The sequence below is a fragment of the Entelurus aequoreus genome, linkage group LG26 (assembly GCF_033978785.1).
Source record: "Entelurus aequoreus isolate RoL-2023_Sb linkage group LG26, RoL_Eaeq_v1.1, whole genome shotgun sequence".
Lineage (NCBI taxonomy): Eukaryota > Metazoa > Chordata > Actinopteri > Syngnathiformes > Syngnathidae > Entelurus > Entelurus aequoreus.
In genome coordinates this window covers 38303900-38316351 of record NC_084756.1, presented here as the reverse complement: position 1 = coordinate 38316351, position 12452 = coordinate 38303900, and the positions used below count along the sequence as shown (strand labels likewise).

At 37.4% G+C, this 12452-nt stretch overlaps 1 protein-coding gene across 1 annotated transcript in view; it reads right to left on the bottom strand.

The window, feature by feature from the left end:
- Positions 1-12452, bottom strand: part of pank4 (pantothenate kinase 4 (inactive)) — a 61089-nt gene that overhangs the window by 6877 nt on the left and 41760 nt on the right. The window contains exons 12-16 of the mRNA XM_062038134.1: positions 10560-10647; positions 10257-10408; positions 7988-8043; positions 1692-1741; positions 1515-1619 (exon numbers count right to left, since the gene is read on the bottom strand). Of these exons, the coding sequence (XP_061894118.1) occupies positions 1515-1619; positions 1692-1741; positions 7988-8043; positions 10257-10408; positions 10560-10647 (451 nt within the window). The remainder of the gene's footprint in view (positions 1-1514; positions 1620-1691; positions 1742-7987; positions 8044-10256; positions 10409-10559; positions 10648-12452) is intronic.

Genomic DNA, 12452 nt, shown 5'->3' with positions numbered 1-12452 from the left:
AGTCAGGGGTTTATTTATTTTGTTTCTATCTTCATTTGAGCACGATGCTAGCACGTTAGCTCAGTAGCTAAGTGTGTCACCGATGTATTGTCGTGGAGATAAAAGTCACTTTGAATGTCCATTTCGCGTTCTCGACTCTCATTTTCAAGAGGATATAGTATCCCAGGTGGTTTGAAATACAAATCCGTGATCTACAATAGAAAAAGGAGAGAGTGTGGAATCCAATGAGCCAGCTTGTACCTAAGTTACGGTCAGAGCGAAAAAAGATACGTCCATCACTGCCTCTCAAATCCTTCACTGTAACGTTCCTCATCTACAAATCTTTCATCCTCGCTCAAATTAATGGGGTAATCGTCGCTTTCTCGGTCCGAATCTCTCTCGCTCCATTGTAAACAACGGGGAATTGTGAGGAATACTAGCTCCTGTGACGTCACGCTACTTCCGCTACAGGCAAGGCTTTTTTTTTTATCAGCGAGCAAAAGTTGCGAACTTTATCGTCGATTTTCTCTACTAAATCCTTTCAGCAAAAATATGGCAATATCGCGAAATGATCAAGTATGACACATAGAATGGATCTGCTATTCCCGTTTAAATTAAAAAAAAATGTTCATATAATTTGACAAGGTTTTTCCTGTTAAACTGTAAGTAGGCTAAATATAAGTATTGAATACTGTTAAAATCCCAACTAAAAGGGACTCCCAGTCTGTGGAACGCTCTCCCTGACCACCTGAGGGCACCACAGACTGTGGATGCTTTTAAAAAAGGCTTAAAAGCCCTTCTTTTAAAAAAAGCCTTTTTTTAGATATATGCATACTAGTTATAGCTATTTGGCTGTTCTAGTTTTTATTTTTATTTATTTCTTTATTATCTTTTTATTTTTTTAATACACTGTAGCACTTTGAGATTGTTTACTCAATATAAAGTGTTTTTTTTTTTTTTACAAATAAAATCTATTATTATTATTATTATCATAGAAAAAAACATTTTTGCAAATAAATATGAGAAATAAACATTCTTTTAAAAAAAACCTTTTTTTTAGATATATGCATACTAGTTATAGCTATTTGGCTGTTCTAGTATTCATTTTTATTTATTTCTTTATTATCTTTTTAATACACTGTAGCACTTTGAGATTGTTTACTCAATATAAAGTGTTTTTGTTTTTTTTTACAAATAAAATATATTATTATTATTATTATTATAGAAAAAAACATTTTTGCAAATAAATATGAGAAATAAACATTCTTTTAAAAAAAGCCTTTTTTTTTAGATATATGCATACTAGTTATAGCTATTTGGCTGTTCTAGTTTTTATTTTACTTTATTATAATTATTTTTTTTAATACACTGTAGCACTTTGAGATTGTTTACTCAATATAAAGTGTTTTTTTTTTTTTTACAAATAAAATCTACTATTATTAATATTGTAGTGGAAAATCTGGACCCCGAGGTAATTGAGGCGTGTCCCAATACTTTTGCCCATGTGGTGTGCACACGGGGATTCATGGCCTTACCTCCGTGCCCCGAGAGAGAAGCTCCCTGACAAAAGGCATCACTCCGAGAATGATGTCTACTCCGCTATTATCGACGAAGAACAAGGCACACTTGTGAGGGCGCCCCTGTAAGACACGAGCAGGATGGATTGTGTTACACCCCGGCCATCATTGGGGAGGAAAAGACAAACAACTGACCTTAAGTCTGCGGAACCACTGGTCGTATGAATCAACAAGCCAGGGTCTTTCTGAAAATAGAAAAACATTTGTCTTTTCGGTGTAACACTACGAGATGGTACATTGCACATTTGCATTTGAAAATAAGGGACATTGCATGGAAAATACAGTAAACACACATTTCTACTTTTATTCCTTTGACAGTATATATATTCATATTAGTAGCATGTTCATCTCACAAGTGTTTTTATTATTAATATTCTTTATAAATATGTGCTATTACAAGTTTTGTCACAGCGCAGTGTGAGTGATTATTTGGAGAATGGATTACGACTAGGGATGATGTTTGATAAGGAATTATCGAGTTCGAGCCTATTATCGAATCCTCTTATCGAACCGATTCCTTATCGATTCTCTTATGGAGTCCAGATAGGTTGTTGTATAAGAAAAAAATAAAATCTAATAAATAAATAAATATTGACTGTTACCCCCCCCTAAAAAAATAAAATAAAATAAATAAATATTGACTGTTACCCCCCCTAAAAAAATAAAATAAAATAAATAAATATTGACTGTTGTTACCCAAAGTATATTAAGTGGGATTTTTCAGAAAAACAAATATATACAGTAACACAAAAACAAGCTGTCTCTGTGATCACTACAGGTGTATAAATAATAATATAGTGTTAAATAAAATCAGTCCCTTGGGCACAAAACTGAAAATAATACAGTTCTCCAAAAAGTGCACTTCTGCTGCTATTGGAACATAACTGTTTGTTATGATGCTTTGACATTTTTGCACTTTATTTCTTTATTGAAAGAAAATTCTATGAAGAGAAAAGTTATTTGCAAATGTGGTTACAGTGCTAAAAAATGAAAAGTTAAAGCTAAAAAAAGAAATACACTTTATTGAGTCAACAGTATTTCTTTGTAGGGGGAAAAATGTGATGTTATGTGCTAGGGAAAATAACAACTACACTACCCAGCATGCAACGGGAGTGACAAGCATGCGTGGTAGCCCCGAAAAGTGTTGTTGCATGTCGCCACCCGGCAGCTAAGAATGAGTTTTTGAGCACGCTGTGAAAGTAAACGTCAAGAACTCCGCCAACACGCCTCGTCTGCATTATTTATAATTAGACAGACAACACATATAAAGTGTGATTTTGTTTTGTTTACAAGGAAAGAAAAACAAAAGTTAAAAAAGGGAGATGTCATATGTATGTACTATGTGCTGCGGTTGCTTTGAGTTGCGACAGCTGCCGTAAAGGAGGTGCGTTGCTAGCCTGGTTGCTATGTTTCCGGTTGGTGGTAAAAGTGTTGGTCATGTGTTTGTACCCTGCTCAAATCTCTCAGTAAAGTTATTCATTGGATTATACCTTTTGTTTTGAACTTTATTACACCTTGGAGCGCTTTTTCCCGTCCATTGTTTTTCCTGCTTTCGCTATCTGCGCCTAATGACTGAGCTACGTGACGTCCCGGGACGGGATTCGTTCCGATTGATTCGAATAAAGAACCAACTCTTTTTCTTTACTATAGTGGTCTCGATAACGGGTACCGGTTCTCAAAAAGGGATTCGAGTCCGAGGACTCGGTTCTTTTCTTATCGAACAACCGGGAAAACCGGTTTCGAGTATCATCCCTAATTACGACAGGAAGTTACTTCACAATAAAAGCATAGACATGTCGTCGAAAGTCTCCCTAAACTTGTCCCACGTCGTTTGTTGTTTTTATTTTATTCTAAAACATATTTTCTGACTTCTGATGTCACCTTGTCCAAACCCCCCCAAACTTCTTCCACGGCTGCAAAACTTTTTGATCCAGCTATTATATATTTTTTAATATCATATGATTTTTAATATCATATTTTTATTTTTTAAATTATTAACGTTTTAATATTCATAACCAACCATCCCACCTTGTCAAAACCTCCCCAAAACAGTCCCAATCATTTGTGCTGCAAAAATATTATTGTAGTTTTTAAGTTAACATTTTATGGTTTTAGGTTAGTAACGTGTACCGTATTTTTCGGAGTATAAGTCGCACCGGCCGAAAATGCATAATAAATAGGGATGTCCGATAATGGCTTTTTGGCGATATCCGATATTCCGATATTGTCCAACTCTTTAATTACCGATACCGATATCAACCGATACCGATACTGATATATACAGTTGTGGAATTAACACATTATTATGCCTAATTTGGACAACCAGGTATGGTGAAGATAAGGTCCTTTTTTTTTTAAATTAATAAAATAAAATAAGATAAATAAATTAAAAAAAATTTCTTGAATAAAAAAGAAAGTAAAACAATATAAAATCAGTTACATAGAAACTAGTAATTAATGAAAATTTGTAAAATTAACTGTTAAAGGTTAGTACTATTAGTGGAGCAGCAGCACGCACAATCATGTGTGCTTACGGACTGTATCCCTTGCAGACTGTATTGATATATATTGATATATAATGTAGGAAGCAGAATATTAATAACAGAAAGAAACAACCCTTTTGTGTGAATGAGTGTAAATGGGGGAGGGAGGTTTTTTGGGTTGGTGCACTAATTGTAAGTGTATCTTGTGTGTTTTATGTTGATTTAATTAAAAAAAACAAAAAACAAAAAAAAACAACAACAAAAAAAACGATACCGATAATTTACGATATTACATTTTAAAGTATTTATCGGCCGATAATATCGGCCGGCCGATATTATCGGACATCTCTAATAATAAAGAAGGAAAAAAACAAATATAAGTCACACTAATAAGTCGCATTTTTTGGGGAAATGTATTTGATAAAAGCCAACAGCAAGAATAGACATTTGAAAGGCAATTTAAAATGTCTAAAGAATAGTGAACAACAGGCTGAATAAGTGTACGTTATATGAGGCATAAATAACCAACTGGTATGTTAACGTAACATATTATGGTAAGAGTCATTCAAATAACTATAACATATAGAACATGCTATACGTTTACCAAACAATCTGTCACTCCTAATCGCTAAATCCCATGAAATCTTATACGTCTAGTCTCTTACGTGAATGACATCAATAATATTATTGGATATTTGACGCTAATGTGTTAATAATTTCACACTAAAGTCGCTCCTGAGTATAAGTCGCACCCCCGGCCAAACTATGAAAAAAACTGCCACTTATAGTCCGAAAAATACGGTAACTAAAATGTTCTTTTCTTTGTGCTCGACAAAAGAAAAGTAGTGAGAATATCCCCATGTTAAGAAACTCGACTTCAGCTCCGCCATGATGTTTTGTTAGTAAACACAGACACACACCCCTCACCTCCCCCCTTCCCACACCCACACCCACACCCAGAGCGCGCCTCTTCTCTTGTCCCCGTTGTGACACAAGAAGATTTCAGAAGGACGACACTGCAACTCTCCAATAAAACCCACTCCGATCTTCTGTTTCCAGCTGATACTACATAAAAAATAACGTAAAATAACGCAGTAACGCATCATGTAGTAACGGTAACTGAGTTACTGAATATAAAAAATAACACGTTAGACTACTAGTTACCGCAGAAAATAACGGCGTTACTGTAACACTGCTCGCCACTTTGTGCCTTGTTTTGAGAACACTCCGCGTGTTAATCATTTCACACATAAGTCGCTCCTGAGTATAAGTCGCACGCCCGGCCAATCTATGAAAAAAACTGTGACTTATACTCCGAAAAATACGGTAGTTCATGCACATTCAGATAAATTCTTCAAAATTACAATTTTGGCCGGGGGCCGGGCTGTATATATGGGCACTAATTGACTGAAAGAGCACGCACTTGGCGCGATGATGTCATGTTATCCATGGAAAAATGCATTTTTAGACAATATGATTTGCCTGAGCGGCTAGGAGACCCCGAGAGTAACAAGATGTTGCCTTTCCATTAAGAACAATAAATTAGTTTTTAGTATAAGTTTGCTGGTTTTAAGAAATGTAATGCAGAGCGCATATCATTATGTCAAGATAATGGCACTAGCATTTACTTCATTTAAGAATATTTTCCAACATATTGAGCAAAAATTTCTCTTTTTTTTCTACCAATAAAAGTGCACTTGTTATGAGTGAGAATATACTTATTTTAAGGTATTTTTGGGTTCATTGAGGTTAGCTAATTTTACTTGTTTTGGAAAGTCTTGACAAGTCGAATTTTCTTGTTCTATTGGCAGATAATTTTGTTTAGTTCAAGCATAAGTTAGTTAGTTCTTTGGCTTTTAAAGGCCTACTGAAAGCCACTACTAGCGACCACGCAGTCTGATAGTTTATATATCAAGGATGAAATCTTAACATTGCACATACTTGGGTGGGGGCTTGGTCGGGGGTGGGGGGGAGCGTGTTTGGGGGCGCGGTTATTTACAGCTAGAATTCACCAACTCGAGTATTATATATATATATATATATATATATATATATATATATATATATATATATATATATATATATATATATATATATATATATATATATATATATTTATTTTATTTACATAAAAGAAATACTGGAATTTCAGTGTTCCGGTGGCTATCCATTAGATGGCAGTATTGTCCTGTTTAACTTCTCCGTTCATGATGAGTATATCATTTCGGCCACCGTGTTCAATGGAGAAGTCTGTTCTCCATATTTACAGGCAACATACACCTTCCCCTTCGAACTGTCCTGGATGAACTGAAATTCTTGTGTCCATTCGTTTTGGAACTTGCAAGCGTATTTCTTCATCTTCCTCGTCGACGGCGTCGCCATGTCTGTAATTTCCTCGTTCTTCTGCTTCGTCTCCTTGTTGTGTGCGCAGTTGTGCACTCTCCTCTCTAAACGCCCTAGATGTTATGACGTCATTGGGCAGGCAAGCCGTTTATATTGTGGGAAAGCGGACGTGAGAACAGGCTGTCCCCACTCAGTCTCAGGTCCGCATTGAGCTGGAGGGGGCGTGGCCTCCAGCTCCGGCTGAATACCGGGAGTTTGTCGGGAGAAAATCTCTCCCGGGAGGTTGTCGGGAGAGGCGCTGAATACCGGGATTCTCCCGCTAAAAACGGGAGGGTTGGCAAGTATGCTGTGAATGTCCATTTCGCGTTCTCGACTCTCATTTTCAAGAGGATATAGTATCCGAGGTGGTTGTCCTCGGTGTTTTTTTTAATAAATTTTGATTTCTATTTACTGTTTTAATTGGTTTTTCCCTTTAAAATCGTTTTTAATCATATTTATTCTTATATTGTTTTCATATTGGTTCTATATTTATTTATTTTTTGTTTTTATTCAGTCATTGGTGGAGCTAAGGATAATATTTAGAGATGTCCGATAATATCGGTCTGCCGATATTATCGGCCGATAAATGCGTTAAAATGTAATATCGGAAATTATCGGTATCGTTTTTTTTATTATCAGTATCGTTTTTTTTGTGTTTTTTTTAATTAAATCCACATAAAAAACACAAGATACACTTACAATTAGTGCACCAACCCAAAAAACCTCCCTCCCCCATTCACACTCATTCACACAAAAGGGTTGTTTCTTTCTGTTATTAATATTCTGCTTCCTACATTATATATCAATATACATCAATACAGTCTGCAAGGGATACAGTCCGTAAGCACACATGATTGTGCGTGCTGCTGCTCCACTAATAGTACTAACCTTTAACACTTCATTTTACTCATTTTCATTAATTACTAGTTTCTATGTAACTGTTTTTATATTGTTGTACTTTCTTTTTTATTCAAGAAAAATGTTTTTAATTTATTTATCTTATTTTATTTGATTCATTTTTTTAAAAAGTACCTTATCTTCACCATACCTGGTTGTCCAAATTAGGCATAATAATGTGTTAATTCCACGACTGCATATATCGGTTGATATCGGTATCGGTTGATATCGGTATCGGTAATTAAAGAGTTGGACAATATCGGAATATCGGATATCGGCAAAAAGCCATTATCGGACATCCCTAGTTTTTCCCTTTAAAATCGTTTTTAATCATATTTATTCTTATATTGTTTTCATATTGGTTCTATATTTATTTATTTTTTGTTTTTATTCAGTCATTGGTGGAGCTAAGGATAATATTTGATTATTGTTTTTAATATTATTTTTAATATTGTAGTGCAGCACTTTGGAAACATTTTTCTTGTTTAAATGTGCTATATAAATAAAGTGGCTTGATTGGATAAAATACCACACATTTTTGTATGTTTTTTTCCTTGCTTTTGAACACTGACTTTTTGCAGTGCGGATGAGTATGCGTGCAGTGTGGATGAGTATGCGTGCAGTGTGGATGAGTATGCGTGCAGTGTGGATGAGTATGCGTGCAGATACCTTCCAGTTGCCTTTTGGCTTTCTCAAAACCAAACTCGGGGTCGGATTCCAGGACGCTGCACATGACAAGGACACATAAAAGCACGGCGGGTTACCTTCCTGCGTCGTTTACAAGCTAGGACAGGGGTCGGCAACCCGCGGCTCTAGAGCCGCATGCGGCTCTTTAGCGCCGCCCTAGTGGCTCTCTGGAGCTTTTTCAAAAATGTATGAAAAATGGAAAAAGATGAGGGGAAAAAAATATATTTTTTGTTTTAATATGGTTTCTGTAGGAGGACAAACATGACACAAACCTCCCTAATTGTTATAAAGCACACCGTTTATATTAAACATGCTTCACTGATTCGAGTATTTGGCGAGAGCCGTTTTGTCCTACTAATTTTGGCGGTCCTTGAACTCACCGTAATTTGTTTACATGTTTAACTTTCTCCGACTTTCTAGGACGTGTTTTATGCCACTTCTTTTTCTGTCTCATTTTGTCCACCACACTTTTAACGTTGTGCGTGAGTGCACAAAGGTGAGTTTTGTTGATGTTATTGACTTGTGTGGAGTGCTAACCAGACATATTTGGTCACTGCATGACTGCAAGCTAACCGATGCTAACATGCTATTTAGGCTAGCTATATGTACATATTGCATCATTATGTCTCATTTGTAGCTATATTTGAGGTCATTTAGTTTCCTTTAAGTTCTCTTAATTACATTTATATCTTATGACACACTATTTGTATGTAATATGGCTTTTAATTTGTTGCGGCTCCAGACAGATTTGGTCACTGGATGACTGCAAGCTAATCGATGCTAACATGCTATTTAGGCTAGCTATATGTACATATTGCATCATTATGTCTCATTTGTAGCTATATTTGAGGTCATTTAGTTTCCTTTAAGTTCTCTTAATTCAATTTATATCTTATGACACACTATCTGTATGTAACTGGGCTTTTAATTTGTTGCGGCTCCAGACATATTTGGTCACTGGATGACTGCAAGCTAATCGATGCTAACATGCTATTTAGGCTATCTATATGTACATATTGCATCATTATGTCTCATTTGTAGCTATATTTGAGGTCATTTAGTTTCCTTTAAGTTCTCTTAAGTCAATTTATATCTTATGACACACTATTTGTATGTAATATGGCTTTTAATTTGTTGCGGCTCCAGACAGATTTGGTCACTGCATGACTGCAAGCTAACCGATGCTAACATGCTATTTAGGCTAGCTATAGGTACATATTGCATCATTATGCCTCATTTGTAGCTATATTTGAGGTCATTTAGTTTCCTTTAAGTTCTCTTAATTCAATTTATATCTTATGACACACTATTTGTATGTAATATGGCTTTTAATTTGTTGCGGCTCCAGACAGATTTGGTCACTGGATGACTGCAAGCTAATCGATGCTAACATGCTATTTAGGCTAGCTATATGTACATATTGCATCATTATGTCTCATTTGTTGCTATATTTGAGGTCATTTAGTTTCCTTTAAGTTCTCTTAATTCAATTTATATCTTATGACACACTATTTGTATGTAACTGGGCTTTTAATTTGTTGCGGCTCCAGATATATTTGGTCACTGCATGACTGCAAGCTAATCGATGCTAACATGCTATTTAGGCTAGCTATATGTACATATTGCATCATTATGCCTCATTTGTAGCTATATTTGAGGTCATTTAGTTTCCTTTAAGTTCTCTTAATTCAATGTATATCTTATGACACACTATTTGTATGTAACTGGGCTTTTAATTTGTTGCGGCTCCAGACAGATTTGGTCACTGGATGACTGCAAGCTAATCGATGCTAACATGCTATTTAGGCTAGCTATATGTACATATTGCATCATTATGTCTCATTTGTAGCTATATTTGAGGTCATTTAGTTTCCTTTAAGTCCTCTTAATTCAATTTATATCTTATGACACACTATTTGTATGTAATATGGCTTTTAATTTGTTGCGGCTCCAGACAGATTTGGTCACTGCATGACTGCAAGCTAATCGATGCTAACATGCTATTTAGGCTAGCTATATGTACATATTGCATCATTATGCCTCATTTGTAGCTATGTTTGAGGTCATTTAGTTTCCTTTAAGTTCTCTTAATTCAATTTATATCTCATGACACATACACTATCTGTATGTAATATGGCTTTTAATTTGTTGCGGCTCCAGACAAATTTGTTTTTGTATTTTTGCTCCAATATGGCTCTTTCAACATTTTGGGTTGCCGACCCCTGAGCTAGGAGGGAACAAGTCCACTCACTCGGACACGGCCTTGGCTCCCCAGTCGAAGACATTCCCGGCCAGGACGCCCCTGACCAGCGCAAACTGTCTCTCCTCCCAGCTCAGGGCCTCCAGAGACCGCACGGCCTTCTGGTAGAACTTGAGAGCGCCGTCGTTCTCCCGCTGCTTGATCTGCAAACACACCCGACGGGGCTGTGAAGTGTGGCGCGAGGCTAAAAAAAGGTGTGTTGAATGAGGTGTGATGAGACAGGAGCGTGTGACAGGATGACGGTGAAACCGTGAAACACAGCAAACATTTGTGGTGGACAGTTTGCGCTCAGACCTTGGAGTAGGGGTCGGGGAAGTTGAACTCATTTAAACAGTGTTCCCGCGTGTCTAACAGACTTCTGACAGTGAGGGATCCGTAAGCACTGGGTGAGAAGAAAAGCACTCTGCGTTAGCCGGAGGGAAAACATACACACAAAATATTTGGTTTCTGATACAGGAGCCACTTAGAATTTCAACCCAAGGAGATTTGACTTGTGTTTTGGGGGGGGGATTGGAAAACATTAAAGATAAAGGATATACAAAACCCTAAACCAGAGAAGTTGTCACGTTGTGTAAATGGTAAATAAAAAGAGAATACAACAAATTTCCAACTTATATTCAATTGACTAGACCAGGGGTCGGCAACCTTTACCACTCAAAGAGCCATTTTGGCAAGTTTCACAAATTAAAGAAAATAATGGGAGCCACAAAAAAAATGTAAAAAGAAAAACACCGCATACAAAGCTTAAATGCTTTGTGCTATGTTAACCAGGGGTCTCAGACACAATTTATTGTGGAAATTTGATGTTAGGGCGGCCCGCGAGTTTTTGAATGAATGGCGCTTGATAGCGTCATACTTGCCAACTCTCATTATTTCCGTGAGACTCCCAAGTATCAGGGCGTGGTGGCACTGCTTTTGGCGCCCTCTACAGCCCACCCAAACATTGTACCTGCTCGACTACATGTTGAATGCAGCTTCAGCTTGCTCACGTAAGTGACAGCAAGGCGTACTACTTCAACAGCCACACAGCTTACACTGACGGTAGTCGTACAAAAACAACTTTAACACTGTTACGTTACAAATATGCGCCACACTTTGAACCCACACCAAAAAAGAATGACAAACACATTTCTGGAGAACATCTGCACTGTAACACAACATAAACACAACACAACAAATACCCAGAATCCCATGCAGCCCTAACTCTTCCGCTCAACCGACGCACGGAGGGGGGGAGGGTTGATGTGTGGGGGGATTTGGTGGTAGCGGGGGTGTATAATCTAGACTGGAAGAGTTAGGGCTGCATGGGATTCTGGGTATTTGTTGTGTTGTGTTACGGTGGGATGTTCTCCAGAAATGTGTTTTTCATTCTTTTTTGGTGTGGGTTCACAGTGTGGCGCATATTTGTAACGTAACAGTGTTAAAGTTGTTTGATACGGCTACCGTCAGTGTAAGCTGTGTGGCTGATGAGTAAGTATGCTTTGCTGTCTCCTACGTGTGCAAGTAAAAGCTACATACAACATGTGGCCGGGCTGGCACGCTGTTTGTAAATGCTATAGAGGACAATTACTACAGTGCAATAAATTTAGTAATCAGAGTGAAAATAGGATTATATTTTCCCTGGGAGTTATCTAGGAGAGGCACTGAGATCCACAAGTCTCCTGGGAAAATCGGGAGGGTCGGCAAGTATGCAGCTGAGCCGCATCAGAGTGGTCAAAGAGCCGCATGTGGCTCCGGAGCCGCGGGTTGCCGACCCCTGGACTAGACTGCAAAGACAAGATATTTCATGTTCACACTGAGAAACTTGGGTTTTTTTGTGCAAATAATCATGAACTTAGAATTTCATGGCTGCAACACGTGCCAAAGTAGTTGGGAAAGGGCATGTTCACCACTGTGTTACATGGCCTTTCCTTTTAACAACACTCAGTAAAGGTTTGGGAAGTGAGGAGACACATTTTTGAAGTGGAATTCTTTCCCATTCTTGCTTGATGTACAGCTTAAGTTGTTCAACAGTCCGGGGGTCTCCCTTCTGCTATTTTAGGCTTCATAATGCGCCACACATTTTCAATGGGAGACAGGTCTGGACTACAGGCAGGCCAGTCTAGTACCTGCACTCTTTTACTATTAAGTTGGCATTTTGTTGCTGAAATAAGCAGGGGCATCCATGGTAACGTTGCTTGGATGGCA